General features: G+C 40.2%; 1 protein-coding gene across 3 annotated transcripts in view; it reads left to right on the top strand.

Moving 5' to 3' along the window:
• The first annotated feature begins 412 nt into the window (after positions 1–412).
• sorcs2 (sortilin-related VPS10 domain containing receptor 2) overlaps positions 413–16,980 on the top strand; it is a 608,959-nt gene continuing 592,391 nt past the window's right edge. For 2 of the 3 annotated variants that reach the window (XM_043698404.1, XM_043698394.1), the window contains exon 1: positions 415–936. In XM_043698404.1, coding sequence (XP_043554339.1) covers positions 598–936 — 339 coding nt within the window. In that variant the 5' untranslated portion in view covers positions 415–597. Of the gene's footprint in view, positions 937–16,980 lie in introns of all 3 variants that reach the window. The other variant, XM_043698411.1, reaches the window with a different exon arrangement.

The following is a 16,980-nucleotide window of genomic DNA, read 5'->3' as shown; positions in this document are numbered from 1 at the left end:
ACTTCCTTTAAACTTTTTGATATCACAACTTAGCAGCAAGATATTTAACTCCGAATAGATGTGCTGAGTACTGCCAAGTCTATAGCGGAAGTTTCATCATACGACCTCCCGTTTCTGAGCACTTTACACTCCTCCATCTCCAACACTTTTTCACTAACAAACCAAAGTGTTAAAAAATGCATCATTTTTGATTCTTTTGATTTTCGAAATTATCACATCAGTGTGGAGAAAATTTATCTTTAACTCCTGAAGATTCCAAGATAGTCTCGCAAGGGTGACCACCTCCAGAACAGCGCACCAAGTCTCCATGTTGTATATAGAGGCTAAATGTGTACTGTAGTTTTCTCAGACTGTGAATTGGGTACCTTGTCCCTATCTCCGACAGATGGTGCTCTTTGGCTGCCTGAGTGGAACCGATTGAATGAGCAAAGAGGGGAAAAAAAAAGCTGAGAGCGTTAACTGAGCTGCTGTTCCACCCTCTTTTTGTGTGTGTGCGCGCGTGAGACTGTGAATCTGTGTCAGGATTTGGAAGGATCACACAGATTAAATCCACTCTGGTTAGCAGCCGCTCTGCAAGGACCATTCGGCAACGTGATCATGGCAGTCTCGGTGCACAACGGCAGTGCCCTTCCTCCGGCTCCTCGGACACGGAGCTCTCCTTCCAGATACCTGTGGCTGTGCATTTCCTTCGGGCTTTTCCTGCTGCCGTCCGCTTTGGCCGGGATCTCCCTACACAGGGAGCGAACCGTGGGCACCAGCGTGGGGAGGCAGCAGCGCGGGGCTCGGGGTGAGCGGGCCGGATTGGCTGAGGGAGCTCGGGTGAAGAGGTCCTCTAGCCCGCAGCAGGAGCCGGCTCTCGTTAGCACTTCCTTCATCCTCAGAGGAGACGCTTCCCACAATCAGGCGATGGTGCACTGGACGGGGGAGAACAGCAGCGTAAGTCACCGCTTGGGGCTAAAGCTCGGCACTTTCCAAAACATGTGGAAACATTGTCCTGATGTTAAAAAATATGTATCGTTTGGGCACAAGCTTCCGTCAGGGCTTGATACCAATAGAACGTGAACCCTTTTGTCCTGGGTTTGGGTTGAGTACATTTATAACAGCTGAAGATACATTTTAACAATTGTAACATTTAGTTGGGATCCCTGTGCACGCGGTGACTCAGACATTGACTCACATCCCGGTATTAGCAGAAACTTCAAGAAATGCACACACACACACGTTATAGATGTATTTACAGGGGAAAGGGCTACAACTGTGGAGAAAGAAGTGTCTGGAACTTTTTTTTGTTTGTGTTAAGAATTGTTTGGCCGAAGGAGATTAGAGCGCGCGCGCCAGGGATAAATTTGCGGCCTTTCGCCCTTCCCCGCTTTCCCACTGCTGACTATAATCCTCCTCACTGTATCTGTACCTCAGCCAGCGGGACATCTGCTCTGCCTGCCAGCGCTCCTTCTACCTTCCAACCAGCAGCTGCCAGTGTCACTTTTCACTCCGGAAAGCCGCTCCAGCCGCCTGGTGTGCAGAGCTATCAGGCTGTGCTCCACGTGGTCACGGCGTGTTGACAGATATTTACATCTGGCAGAGAGCACCACCTTTATTTTGTGTATGCAGCACCCGTCAGAGATGTTCACTATCTTTTGCGTACATTTATTTGTAGGGCTTTGGTAAATTTCTGCAAGATTGAACATTATTGTTTGGTTAGACACTGAAAAGGAATAACTGGAAACAATGAATGCAGTTCAGGGCTGTGATGTGCAGCACCATTCTTTGCTCTTACTTTTTCCTCTCCTATGGAGTCTCTCAATTTCTTTACCTGTGAGACTGCAGGCCATTTGCTCTTGTAGGTACAGAGTGGTGCTGGTGAGTTTTTCACAGCTGGATCATCCTCTGTATTATCCTCTCATCCACATGTTCGCACTTTCCAGCAGATGTCACTTGAAAAATAAGAATGATGAATGGAAACCCTGACTTATTTTCCTCTTTTCTAACACAGCAATAATGAGCCTATTATTAGTAATCCCACTTCTATCCTGACAAAACAAGAATGTAACCTAGGGCCGAGATATACTCTGTCGACTTGTGCCTTTAGTTTGTTGGCAATTGAGAAGTAGAATTCCATTGACTATTTCTAAAGCTCCTCTGACTGTCCTGCACACCTATGACAGGGATATGAATCCAGAGACTTTGGTTTAGACTATCTGTAGTTGATCTTGCATTGTTCCATACTACAATCTAGCTACAGGGAGAAAGTGAGGACGGCAGATGCTGGAGATTAGAGTCAAGAGTGTGGTGCTGGTAAAGCACAGCCGGTCAGACAGCATCCAAGGGAACAGAAGAATTGACATTTCAGGCATAAGCCCTTCATCAGGATTGGTTTATACCCAAGTGGCATCAGCCCATTCCTGATGAAGGGCTTATGCCTCGAACATTGACTCTCCTGCTCCTCGGATGCTGTCTGACCTGCTGTGCTTTTCCAACACAACACTCCCGACTACAGTCTAGCTACATAAAAGTCTTAGGATGTTGCTGAAATTGAATAAAAATTGTTCATTTGCCATTCCTCTACCAAGGACCCTATGACCATTCTCTCAGTGTTTGTCAACCTGAAACTGTCAGCACTTTGTGAAGTAAGAGATTACTTCATTGATATCAACATTTCATGACTAATCGTGTTCTACTCTGGCATTATGGTAACAGGATTCAGCATTTGACTTCACATCACTAAATACCAGGTGATATGTAATTCTTGTCGAGGAAATCACAGAGCCTCAAAATCGGAAGCAGCTTTGTTGTAATGGTGTCATATTTCAGTATTGGTAGCCATTTACCTATAGAAAGGATTTGGAATTACAACTTTGCTTTTAATGATTTTCTTTAAACAAAATGCATCATAATAAGGCTAAAATGCCTCCAGGATTAAAGAAGGTCAGTGTGCTGGCTTTTTAAAATCCTGTGGCTAAACAAACAACCTACTAGATTGTGCAGGTAGTTGTAAAACATCTTTTCTATTTGAGAGTCATTTGCGGCCTGTCTTAATGTCAGCACAAGGAGAAGGTAGAGCTTGGAACAGGGGCTGTGAAAGCTATCAGGTTTGTTAAGGAGAGAGCTGTTCATGAGGTAAAGTGTTTAGAAGAATGTTTGGTAGGAATTATTTTGTTTACACCAAAGTAATTCCTGAAGAAGGGCTCATGCCCGAAACGTCGATTCTCCTGCTCCTTGGATGCTGCCTGACCTGCTGCGCTTTTCCAGCAACACATTTTCAGCTCTGATCTCCAGCATATGCAGTCCTCACTTTCTCCCACCAAAGTAATCAACCCATGAATGAGAACCTGTTTGATGAGTACATTGTATTATTACATGAAGGTGGGTTGAATGAATTGAATGAAGTGAGTTTGGCTACAATAATACATGTTTGAAATATTGATACCATTAATGAATTAGATAATTGGTTTTGCATTTGGCCTCATCACACAAAAACCTTTGCTTGAATGACCTTTGTAAAGATTCAAGAATTAAAGGATGTGACTATATGGTTTAGACATAGAATAGACCTGGGAAATTATTCACAGTAGAATTGAATTTGCAGCTGTTGGTCATTTGAAATGAGCTTTGTTGAAAAGTGAATTTCTTTGAATGTGAGCTGAGCTAAAAGTTAGGATAGTGGAGAAGGCATTTGGTATTCTTGCCTTTATTGGTCAATTCATTGAGTAGAAGCATTGGGAGGTCATGTTGCAGCTGTACAAGACATTGGTTAGGCCACTATTGGAATACTGCATGCAATTCTGCTCTCCCTGCTATAGGAGAAAGTGAGGACTGCAGATGCTGGAGATCAGAGTCAAAAAGTGTGGTACTGGAAAAACGCAACAGGTCAGGTAGCATCCACGGAGCAGGAAAATCAATGTTTCGGGCATAAGCCCTTCATTGGGGAATTCTCCTTGTTATAGGAAGGATGTTGTGAAACTTGGAAGGGTTCAGAAAACATTTACAAGGATGTTGCCAGGGCTGGAGGGTTTGAGCTATCCGGAGAGGCTGAATAGACTGGGGCTGTTTTCCCAGGAGCACCGGAGGCTGAAAGGTGACCTTTTAGAGGTTTATAAAATCATGAGGGGCATGGATAGGGTAAAAGGACAACGTCTTTTCCCTGGGGTGGGAGAATCCAAAACTAGAGGGCATAATGTTAAGATGAGAAGGGAAAGATTTAAAAGGGACCTAAGGGGTAATCTTTTCATGCAGAAGGTGGTGCTTGTATGGAATGAGCGGCCAGAAGAAGAGGTGGAGGCTGGTACAATTACAACATTTAAAAGGCATCTGGATGGATATTTGAACAGGAGGGATTTATAGGGATATGGGCAAAATGCTGGCAAATGGGACTAGATTAATTTAGGATATAGATAATTGAGTAGAGAAGTTGTGAAGTTATTTTGCAAGTTTACAGGACATTGGTGATGCTGCATTGAGTGTATTGTGTCCAATTTTAGTCACTTTGTTATAGGAAGGATGTTATTAAACTAGAAAGAATGCAGAAGAAATTTAGAAGGATGTTGCCAGAGCTCAAGAGTCTGAATTATAGGGAGAGATTGGACAAACTAGGATTTTGTACATTAGAGTGTAGGAGGGGGGATCTTAGAGAAGTACATGAGATCATGAGAGGCATGCACTCTTTTTTTTCCCAGGGTTGGGGAATCAAGGACTAGAGTTTAAGGTTAGAGGGGAAAGAATAAAATGGAGCCTGAGGGGCAACAATTATTTACACATAGGGTGATGGGAATGTGGAATGAGCTGCCAGCAGGAGTGCTTGAGGCGGGTACATTAACAACATTTAAAAGGCATTTGGACAAATGTGTGGATAGGAAAAGTTTAGAAGGATATGGGCCAAGTGCAGGGAAATGGGTCAGCATTCGATGGACATTTGGGTCAGCATAGACCAGTTTGGGCCAAAGGACCTGTCTCTGTGCTGTAGGATTCTATGATATCTGGTCAGCATGGATGAGTTGTACAAAAGGATCTGCTTCTGTGTTGTATATCTCTATTACTCTAAATGAGCCAGTATCCTCATTCAGTACCCTTGTGGACTGAAGGTCTGTAATTTTCTAATGAAGGGTGTATGTTAACTGTTCCATTAATTTATTTCCACTTTCTTTTTTGATACACAGTTTCTGACTAAGACAGGTCGCTCCAGTGCCTTGTCTAACTCTTTGTCCTTCACATAGGAGCCAAAATATGAATGTCATAGACTGGATATTTTCCAATCAACCTCTTCTGAGATGTTCTTACACACGTGAAGGAGGTGTGACTTGAACTCAGTCCTCCTGTCTCAGAAGTAGGACTATCCCACTGCACTGCAAGAGCCCTTCAAGCACTTGTAAAGACTCATCTGAATCAGGATCACATCAGCTGCTGAATTTAAGACATTGTTAAATAATCTGCATAGATGAGTTACAATGCCCATCTGAGGTAGGTGGGACTTGAATCCAGGCTTCCTGGCATAGAGGCAAGGGCACTATTATTGCATCACAAGAGCCTTCCTGTCACAAGCTTTTGTTTTAACCCGGGATTTCCTAACCAACCTGTTCAGAGATACATCCCTGGAGCAGGTGGGACTTTGAATGTGGCCCTTCTGATCCAGAGGTAGGAACACTACCACTTGTCACAGGCGCTGTCTTGTTACAGGCTGTATTTCTTTCTCCCAATCAACCTGCAGAGATGTTATTATGTACTTATGCAGCAGTTGGGACTTGAACCCAGGCCTTCTAGCTCAGGGATAAGGAGACTCCTCTGTGCTACAAGAGTTGTAGGAAAGGGGGATCAACTGAGTCCTATTCACTCTTTACCAGCATCTATGTGCAAACACTTTGTATAAGTTACTTGCTGAAAGCAATCTGGAGTGAGACTCCTGTTGATTTTTGCTTCTCCTTAGTCTGGGCTGCTAAGAAATTGTATGTTTATTACTAACCTGTTTAACATTGATCTGGATTTATCAGTGTTGGACTGGGGTGGATAAGCTTAAAAATCACACAACACCAGATTATAGTACAACAGGTATATTTGGAAGTACAGGCTTTCGGAGCGCTGCTCCTTCGTCAGGTATCTAGTAGGGCAGGATCATAGGATACCGAATTTATAGTAAAAGATCAAAGTGTCATACAACTGATGCAATCTTTTACTACAAATTCTGTCCTATGAGCCTGCCCCATGAGCTACCTGATGAAGGAGCAGCTCTCTGAAAGCCTGTATTTCCAAATAAACCTGTTGGACTATAATGTCTGATTGTGTGATTTTTAAATCCATTTAATATTAGCTAACTTAATGCAAACTGGCTATCCAAACTTAAGACTTTCTTGCTATTCATGGCTGAGTTGCAATAACAAAAACAGATTGCAATGATGTGGTACCTTTTAATGTGATAAAAAGCCTGAGTTGCTTAAGAGGAGAGTTACTAGTTTCATACTGTAGCACATAAGAAAATATTTGGGCAGCTGATTAGATCTTTGGTGTTATGAAGGTGTAAGGGGTACTGTACCTTTAAGACAATTGAAAGCTAGCAAGGACTTAGAGAGGCACAGAGAGTCTGGAACAAGGTAACCATGTAATGCTTGGTCAGAACAGCTGGCACTGGCTGGGTTGCTATTGGGCCAATCAGTTTAAATTATGCCCCAAGATACCAAACTCCAATCAAATTTGAATTTGGTACTTTGACAATATTAAAACCAATGAAACAATCTGATGTTTTGGAGTATAAAACCGAAAAAAATTGAACAGTTGAGAAAGAACTGCTAAAAGGCCAACAGATATAGGCTGCTAGTAAGAACTCTGAGAGGTACCTGTCTGCAGAAGGGGTTTGCACAGAAAAAGCATCGACACCGACCTGGAGAGCAAATCTACAGAGGAAGATACAAAGAGAACATTCAACTATTGGCTAGTTTTGAAATTTAAAATTTTCTGTTCATTTTAGTTGGGGGTTTTATTGGACCAGTATTGATAGATTAGAGAAAAGAGTTGTAAATAGTAGTTATTCTCTGTTGGACTTTAAAAAGATAAAGTTGTTAATTTTTACTTTAAGTAGTGACTTTTGAGATAGTTCTTTGCCTCTTGAATTTTCGAAGATTACGGCATGGGGTAAATCTTTTCTGTGTTGCTGGTTTAAATTAGCAGGGGGGGGGGTTAACCCCCGTGTTGTAACAGTTTGATGGCTGTCATCTGAGATTTGAACAGGTTTAGACAGAATTGAAAGTATTTGGGGTACAAGAAAGCCCAGTAGATTTAAACACTTGCAGATCAGTGTCCTGGATCTTTAAATAAAATGTAGATGAGACAATTTGTTTAATTTTGTTGATTTGTGGCTGATTAAATTAAAAGTGAAAGAAATGGCTCTTAAAATTGCGAGAGGTCCCCGGTTAAAATCCCCATGCTGTAATCTGTGAAAATTCAAGAAGCAAAGAACTATCCCAAAAGTTCTATTTAAAGTAAAAATAAACAACTTTATTTTTTAAAAGTCTAATAGAGAATACCAGCCAGCTGTCAAATCTTCTCTTTGTATCTTCCTCTGTAGATTTATCTCCAGTTCGGTGTCAATGCTTTTTCTATGCAAACTCCTTCTCCAGACAGGTACCTTTCAGAGAGTTCTTACTAGCAGCCTACATATGTTGGTCTTTTGGCAATTCTTCCTCAAATGTTCAATTTTTTTTTGGTTTTATATCCCAAAACATTTGATCATTTCATTGTATTTAATATTATCAAAATGCCAAATTCAAACTTGATTGGAGTTTGGTATCTTGGGGCATAATTTAAACTGATTGGTCCAATTTGCATTTGTTTTTGTCTCCTAGCACCCCAGCCAGTGCTAACTGTTCTGACCAAGCATTGCATTGTTACCTTGTTCTGGACTCTCTGTGCCTCTCTAAGTCTTTTCTAGCTTTCAACTCATTTAAAGGTACAGTACCCCTTACACCTTCGTAACATTGGTCAGTGAAAGAGATTTTATGGAGCATCATAAAGGAGGTAAAAAAGGAAGAGTAGTAGAAAGGTTGGAGGAAATTCCAGAGCCTATAGCCTTCACAGTTAAAGATAGTGACCCAATAGTTGAATAATTAAAATCTACTATTTACAAGTGGCCAGAATTGGAGTACAGATATCTTGACGAAGGGATATGGCTGAATGAATTGAGGTGAATATAGAAATAAGGATGGGTGAGACCCTGTTTCACAAAAAAAAATCCAAAATCAAGGCGGATATTATTAATGTTCTTTCTTAAGAACTGGCTCAGTCACCATCAAAAATTGCCATAATTACCCCAGCAATCACCTTTGCCTCAAAAAGTCAATCCTCAACCCCTCAGTCCTTGAAACTATTAGTTCAACTCCAAGCTCCAGTTACTCTCAAAGTCCTCAAATGTGTTTTATGTGTTGGACCATATGAATTTCAGATTTAAGGTTTTTTAAAAAATTGTCAAGGCAGATTTTGCTGTCTTGCCAACAAGATAACAGATAAGGTGTAATCTTCTGACATCATGCTATTGGCAGTGAGACTTGCCTGACAAGTGAAGATATCAAATTCAGGAGGGTAATGTGGAGAATTTCCATCTATTTGATCCATCATTTTAAAAAAAAATAAAGTCCCTCTCCGCCTGTCATTTTACAATAACCGCTATGTTTCTCTTTGTCTCTGCTCCTGTTTAAAATTATAATAATGAATATAACTATAATCAAAAAGAAAAGGCAGATATATGACATTCCATAAACCATCCTGATACTTTGGGTTCTGAAGAAGGGTCACTGGACCTGAAACATAAACTCTGACTTCTCTCAAGAGGTGCTGCCAGGCCAGCTGATTTTTTTCCAGCAACTTCTGGTTTTGTTTCTGATTCTTTAGGTGTTGCTCCAAGTTCTAGGTTCGTCATATGAACATGTGTGTATCTATCTTTCATATGAGAGTCCCTCCACCTCCTTTCTCTCTCCTTTTATCCTGTTCCTAACAGATACCACAACAGCGTTCTCTTTCTACACATCAAATGTACACCATCTGCCTTAGACAGAATGACAACTGACACAGACATAAACGTTAAGTTGATTACTATTGCTGCTTTGGCATATCTCACTGTTGTTCCTATTTCTATTATAGCACTGTTTTAATATTGCTCTTTATTTTTGGAGTAATTGAAAGCAGCAAAACAGTAACCTGTTTTTCCTCCCTTATGTTTGATTATTTTTCCAAATTGAAAATATTCATTGTTGTTACAGACACAAGGTGATTTCGAACGATTAGAGATTGATTAATTGTAAATCTTTCCATGTTTTTCAAAAAATGTACACTTATGAGATATATTAAATGTTGATGTCAAGCAGGTAAATGCACTTTGTATGACCTGTGCTTGTGACAGCAGTGAGGCATAATCATTTTTCTAATGTAGCTGGTATTCTTTACAAGAGGGAAATATCATCTAGTCTCATTCTTTGGGAAATGCTTTTCAGACAATCCTACTAAATGCAGTTATTTGGTCTCATATTTAATACGTTAAAGTATAACATGTCAATTTAGTCAAGGATATTAATAAATTATATTTCTTTACTAAACTCTTGCAGCATAATTTCATATACTCTCTTATGGATGAAAAAGTTCAAAAACTGTTTAATATAGATACAATGTAAATTTGCCAGTTCCCGTTGTGAAAATTCTATGGCTTTAAGAAGTATAGAGTCATAGAGATGTACAGCACAGAAACAGACCCTTCGGTCCAACTCGTCCATGCCGACCAGATATCTCAACCCAAACTAGTCCCACCTGCCAGCACCTGACTCATATCCCTCTAAGCCCTTCCTATTCATATACCCTTTGTCCTTTTTTTATGAAAAAAGGTTGAGACAGAGGTAGCAAGCAGTCTGGTCAAAGTCAATAGGGCAAACACCTTATGAGGCCTTGGGGCGTTTCTCCTTCTTTTTCCCTCTCATGGCTTTCCCTTTTACCTGAGGTAAACTATCGTTACTATCTTCAATGAGATGTTCTTTTCCCTTACCACTTGTGGATTTTTCTTTTTCCCTAACTTCTATCTGTCACAGATTGAAATTAATGTCATAGAGTCCCTAGAGTGTAGAAGCGGGGCATTTGACTCATTGAGTTCTCACCAACCCTGCAAAGAGCATACCACCCAGATCCACATTCCCCTTACTCTCTGCTTGTCACACTGCATTTCCCAAGGCTAACCCACGCAGCCTGTACATCTCTAGATAATATGGGCAATTTAGCATGGCCAATCCACCTAACTTGCACATCTTTGGACTGTGGAAGGAAATTGGATCACCTGGAAGAAACCCATGCACACATGGGGAAAACATGCAAACTTCACACAGAACCTGGACCCCGTCTCTTTGACACAGCAGTGCTAATCACTGAGCCACCATATCATTGGAAGCCAAACTTCAATTTATGAACCAGCTCATAATCATCTGCCATTTCCATTGTTAATCTTACAGTCCTAACTCTCTCTTTCTCCCTTTCTTCTGCTCGGGCCATTCTTTCCTATTCTTTTTCTTTTGCTTTTCATCCTAATTCAAACTGTTTCATTTCCCTTTCTATTTCTTTTTGTTCTGCCAGCCTATTCTTTCTTTTTCGTTTTCCCTTGCATTGCCTCTAATACAAGCTGCTTCATTTGCAATTGAAGCTTAGCAATCTCTAATGATTCTGATTCCTGGCAATGGCAAATGTACAGCTATTGCTGCAATTTTTTACCCTTTCCTCATAGATACAGACAATGCCAATTTAAACTTGTTTAGCAATTTCAAAAGCTTTGCCTTGCTCACTTTCTGAAAAACACCCAAAGTATCTTCTTCCACCTCCAGGAAACTCTTAGTTACAGAAAGAGCCATTATTACACAAGGCACACACTGTTTAAACAACGAAATGCAACAATCAAAAAAAAATCAACACTCACTGTCTTTGAGTCCAATAATCGTAAACCCGACCTGGAATTAGAGATTTTGATCCCAACAAGAGCCCCCAGTTTGTTATGGACCAGAGCAAGCTCCCTCAACTATATTAAGAAGATAGTCTAGACCCTAAATTCTTGTTTTAAGACCATAAGACATAGGAGTAAGGCCATTCGGCCCATTGAGTCCACTCCGCCATTCAAGCATGGCTGATGGGCATTTCAACTCCACAAAAAAGTAAGTGTGAGGTATTGCATTTCACATGCAATTTGATTAGTCAAAACACACTTTATTTTTACACTGCGATTAAAAGAAAAGAAAAGAATTGGCATAACTGTAACTCTTTTGAAATGCTTAACAAAGTAATGCTAAATAATTGCTAATTAACTGTTCCAATATGGTAAGATTTCATAAACACATCCGAGGTAAAGGCAAATTCAGTAAAATAGACTTGTCTGACATACAATTCTAGCAGCAGGAAGAAAACCCCAGTTTTTAGCTATAACAAAGAGGAATATGAGCTTCCACATCTGGTTTCAAGACCCCAGCAACTGGAGAAAGTTAAAACCAAACATTTTGGTTCTGTGGGAGCCTGACCCGACTCATTCAGGTTGCTTCTATTGTTCCAATTTTGAACAAAAAAGTCCCAGGCCTCACAAGCTATTTACTTTTTGGCTTTGAACAGATTGCACTTCACCTCAGTCTCAACCATTCTATATTTTAAAAAAAACAGGACAAATACACCTCTTAAAGCCATGGCATCGTCACACATTGGTGATTATTTTTCAGAGATAGGATTGATATCTTGTACCTTAGCCATTGTCCACAGTGATAGGATTATAATTCTGTCTCTTTTCCATCCCTGTGGTTCATGTCTTTTGCGAGTGTAAAATTTCTAAAGTACTGCACATCTTATCAATTCCTTTTTGACATATGTGAAACTGTGAAGCTGAAATATTAAAAGAAGAGTACTCATTAACCTAATGTTAAGACCTGTAATCTGATGAGTTTCTCGAAGATCACAATCAAAATCTTACTACAAAGCAGCTCTGTGTCTGCTTTCTTTTGAAGGCATTTACATTTAACCAAAAAATATTATTTGCTTTGACAGTCTTATTCTTCTCAACAAGGAGCAAGTGAAGACTGCAGATGCTGGATGTCAGAGTTGAGAGTGTGGTGCTGGAAAAGCACAGCAGGTCAGGCAGCATCTGAGGAGCAGGAGAATCGACATTTCGGGCAAGAACCCTTCATCCCTGATGAAAGGCTCTTGCCTGCTGTGCTTTTCCAGCACCACACTCTCAACTTATTCTTCTCAATCCCAGGTCTAATAAGATATGAGGGCTGGAGGGCTGCTAAATGAAGTGTATGAATCAAATTGACCAACAAGTCCCTTTAGGACCACAAATGAGGCAAAAGATGGGTCAGAAATATCTACAGAGCTTTGCTGTGAGTATCAGTGAACTGCCAGAAGTAGTATATGTTGCAGTAACATATGGAGTTATTTTGAAGAGATGTAACAGAACTCATTTTGACATGGATGAAGACAACAAACTTAAATAGCATTTTTTAACATTGAGAGATGTAAAGGTAAGCTCACCATAGTCCAGAGAGAGACAACTGATGGTGATTTAATCTGAGGGCCACCACACCTCGCATGAGGGCAAGAGGTTGAGAAGGTGGGACCTTCTTGGTAACTTTGGCCGGTCCAGGGATTGAATTCATGCTATTGGCATCATGCTGCATTGCAAACCAGCCATTGAACCAACTGAGCCAACCACCTTCCATAATGGAAGTACAATCAGACACAAATAGACATCACCAAAGGATGAAATGTTGGCAGTTGTGAAAAATGGAGTAAAAATGGTGGGTTTTAGAGAGAAATGAAAGTGAGAAATTTGAGGAAGGGCATTCCAGAGTATAGAGCTGAGATAACAACATAAAAACTAGGAACAGGATTAGGCCATTGAGCCCCTCTGACTTGCTCCATCATTTAATACAATCATGACAGATCTCATCTTGGCCTCAACTTCAGTTTCCTGCTTGATCTCCACAACCCTTCAACTTTATGAGTAATTAAAAATCTGGCCATCTCCTCCTCAAATTTACTCAACTTCCCAGCATTCACAACACTCGGGTAGTGAGTTCCAGTCGTCATCTCTGTTTCAAATTTTCTACACTTTACCTTAAGACTATGACCTCTTCTTTTAGCTTTCTCTGCATATGGAAACATACTTCCTTTGCCTACTTTGTCATCATATCCCTTTTACCTTCTTATATACCCAAACTAAACCTCCTCTCTTTCTTCTAAACTCGAGAAAGTATCAGACTAAACTGCTGAATCTCTCTTCATAAGACAAACCTCTCATCTCTGAAATCAATCTAGTAAACCTTCGCTGTACAGTCTCCAATGTAACTACATTTCTCCTTAAGGGGACCAAAGTTGTCCCAATACGTCAGGTCTCACTAGTGCCTTGTATATGATGCAAAGTGCCATTAAAAGAAACATGAGCTTTGAACCACGATGCCATTTTTTTCCACATGATGTGAATTACCAGATAATCCTTACAAGATCTCTTGGTTTATACAACCTCAGAGCATCTGTGCAATTAATGTATCATTGATGTTGATGTATCTGTATTGTACTGATTGCACCATTTGATTCATGATGCAAAATAATTTAATTTTTAATTCTTTTTGCATTTATTTTCACCTTCACCCAAGGTCCTTGCCACTGGCATAACGCATTAATATTCAGATGTGAAATGGGCAGATGTTTTCTTTCAGGATGGGTTAACAATATAGGTTTGGAATTGGTGCGGTGAATACCAAATTGATTCTCCCATCCTGCAATTATTTTCTTACCATTCCACTGCACACAAGCACCGTCCCCTCCATTCCCACTCACCTCCACACTCTCAGTCCATCACATCTCCTTTGCTTGTTAAATTTTAGAATATAAATGAAGGTAATTTTACAAGTAGGAACCTTGCCCAGCCTCAGTGTGTATCAAAATATCATGGGCACATTGTCTGCAATTTCCCATCCAATGACTTTGAAGTTTTCCAGTTTGTTTATTAAAAATTATGTTAATGCTTGGAGCTTAAATGCTGAGTACAATCACTCTAGAGGCACTGTGAATGCTCATGCACTGACTGTCCTTCCTGTCATAACCTATCTACTTTCAAAGCTTTAAATCTGACAAATAACTGGAACAAAAAAGCTTTTGGAAATGCTGTAAGTTTCCTTTCAGCATTAATCTATGTGCAGTACCAAATATAGTTAGATTAAATATTAGCATACAGTTACAGATTATTTTTATCAACACCTGAATTATTTTAACAATTGAATTAAATGCCAGAAAAATGTTGGTGTATTATTTAAGATCAGGAAACTTGTGTATGAAGAAAGGTCATTTAGAAGGGCATGAGATAGGACAAAGTGACTTGTATAATGGGAGGCAAATTATTCAATTTGCACTAAGAGGCGGAGGAAAGGGCAACCTGATGGTTGGAGGGTGTCATAGGCAAGAAATATTATTCCTTTTCATTAACTTATACTATCTCAATCAATTCTAATTGCTGCAAATGAATAGGCTGTTTCTCAGGGTAACTAAGAACCTTGATGCTGTGGGAGTCGCCTTGCGGCCACAGCACATATGGATGGTAGATTTCCTTCCAACGAGAACCACATTGGTTTTTAAGAAGGCCAGCTTTATTTTCCAGATTTATTCTGGCTGTAACAGTGGGATTTAAACCCATGTTTCCCAGACCATTAGTCTGGGCCTTTGGAATACTAGGTCCAACAACATTGCCAGTAGATTCAAAAAGGTTGGCATTGGAAAAACACAGCAATTCAAGCAGCATTCAAGGAGCAGGAGAGTTGACATTTACGACATAAGCCCTTCATCCTGATGAAGGCTTATGCCCGAAATGTAAACTCTCCTGCTCCTCGGATACTGCCTGAGGTGCTGAGCTTTTCCAGTGCCACCCTTTTCAACTCTGACTTCTCCAGCATCTGCAGTCCTCACTTTCTCTAACATTACCACTGCACCACCATCTCCTCAAGCTTATTTGTTTCCTATTTGTAAGAAAAACATTCTTATTCGTAAAATCATCTCCACTTACATTCTAAGATGCAATGAGAACAGAGATTTTGGAAAGAGAAGTTGGACTTTTAAGCAAACATCTAATTCCAAACCAGTGTCATTGCTGTGACATCATGTGACTCAAGGCAATCAATTCAAACGTTACTTTATAATGGATGATACTAATATTGAAATTTTACAAAACCCATTTGAGAAAGTGAAGGTTCACTCATCTTAAAGAATTTTAGTAAATTGATCAAACAAGATAAATCATAGGGAAATTTGCTTAACCAAACAACCCAAAATGTTCAATGTATAAGTGAGGTATAAAATATTGTGGTTTCTTGGAAGCTTGAAGCTTTTCTAAAGCCTTGCCGTAAACTGTGTGCTATTGACATCAGCTCAAAATCCTTCCCCAACCACCACCAGACTGAAAGTAGATTCCACCCCCCCCACCCAATAATCTTAATTTTCCCTGAGTTTTCAGCCTCTAAGCCTCAAATACTTTCTCTTTTGCGAAGCCTACCTCTCTACACTTCTGTAATTTTGGCAGCTTCTACACTTATCTTATTTGCCACTGAAATCCTCAGCCATTCCATTGTTACTTTTCACCCTGCATCATCAATAAACTTTAGCTCATTCTAAATTCTTTTTCCTGTATTAAGATGTACTCAGACATTCTTATTCCGCTATGGCCTGATCCTAATGCCTCAACTAAAAAAGAACATGCTAAAATCCCTCAATGTCCTTCTTTTTCTAGTAACCTCATCCATACCTTACCCCCTTCCCCACCTCACCTTAAATTCTTCATTCCTCTAATCTTGGTATTATGATCTATTTCCTCCATGCCACTGTGAAATGCTTTGATTTTTTTTTGCATTGAGAGAATCTTAAATGTTGATGTTGTTGGTTAAACCTTGTACAGGTTGAGTGGGTGGCACAGTGGCACAGTGGTTAGCACTGCTGCCTCACAGCGCCAGAGACCCAGGTTCAATTCCCGCCTCAGGCGACTGACTGTGTGGAGTTTGCACATTCTTCCCATGTCTGCGTGGGTTTCCTCCGGGTGCTCCGGTTTCCTCCCACAGTCCAAAGATGTGCAGGTCAGGTGAATTGGCCATGCTAAATTGTCCGTAGTGTTAGGTAAGGGGTAAATGTAGGGGTATGGGTGGTTGGCGGGTCGGTGTGAACTTGTTGGGCCGAAGGGCCTGTTTCCACACTGTAAAGTAATCTAATCTATATTAGCTGATGTTTGGGCTAAGACTAATTCTTTATTAATAAACCTGTACACAGGTGCCAGACAAATAATGTCATTTACTTTTCTCTCTTAACTGCTTACAGCCTAGTTATTAAAAATCCTTGAATATGTGGGAATATCATAAGCCACCTGCAATTATACAATAAGCCCTCTGGTTTTCTATTTGTCATTTAGAGTGAATGCCACTGTGTTGTGATTTTATACATAAGGAATATATAAAACAATGTTTGACAGTGTAGTAACAGTCCATATCTGTATATATTGGCAGATTGTGATAGTGTCCATCAACAACCTTGGTGAGGAGGTCTTCTGCAGCAATGGTACAGTTCCTGTTTTTAAGCTGGAAAGTTTAAGTTCCAGTACCACCCCAGGATGTGGTGTCCACTGAGATGTGCCCTAACAGGTCCGAAGAGTTTGATTTAAAGAAAACTGCTTAGTCCGTAGTCCTTCTTGCAACAAATGAAGTTGTTTATATTGAACTATTACTTCAGCGTAAATACATTGAAATTAGAAAATGAACAGTACTAAACCATAATTTAGTTACGTTTATCAGTTGTTCTGAATATACGCAGTTTGTTGTCGCTGCATCTTTGAAAGCTCACAAATTTAGTGTTAATGTGAAGAGGGTTTCCTCCACGTCTATTCTAAAGTTGTGTGGAGTAAATAGTGGATTCCAACTCCCCCCCACCCCCCCCCCCCCCTACCCCTCACCCCAATCCCAC

Source organism: Chiloscyllium plagiosum, chromosome 1 (genome assembly GCF_004010195.1).
Source record: "Chiloscyllium plagiosum isolate BGI_BamShark_2017 chromosome 1, ASM401019v2, whole genome shotgun sequence".
Lineage (NCBI taxonomy): Eukaryota > Metazoa > Chordata > Chondrichthyes > Orectolobiformes > Hemiscylliidae > Chiloscyllium > Chiloscyllium plagiosum.
The sequence above is the reverse complement of the archived record's forward strand: the minus strand, read 5'-3'. Positions and strand labels throughout refer to the sequence as shown.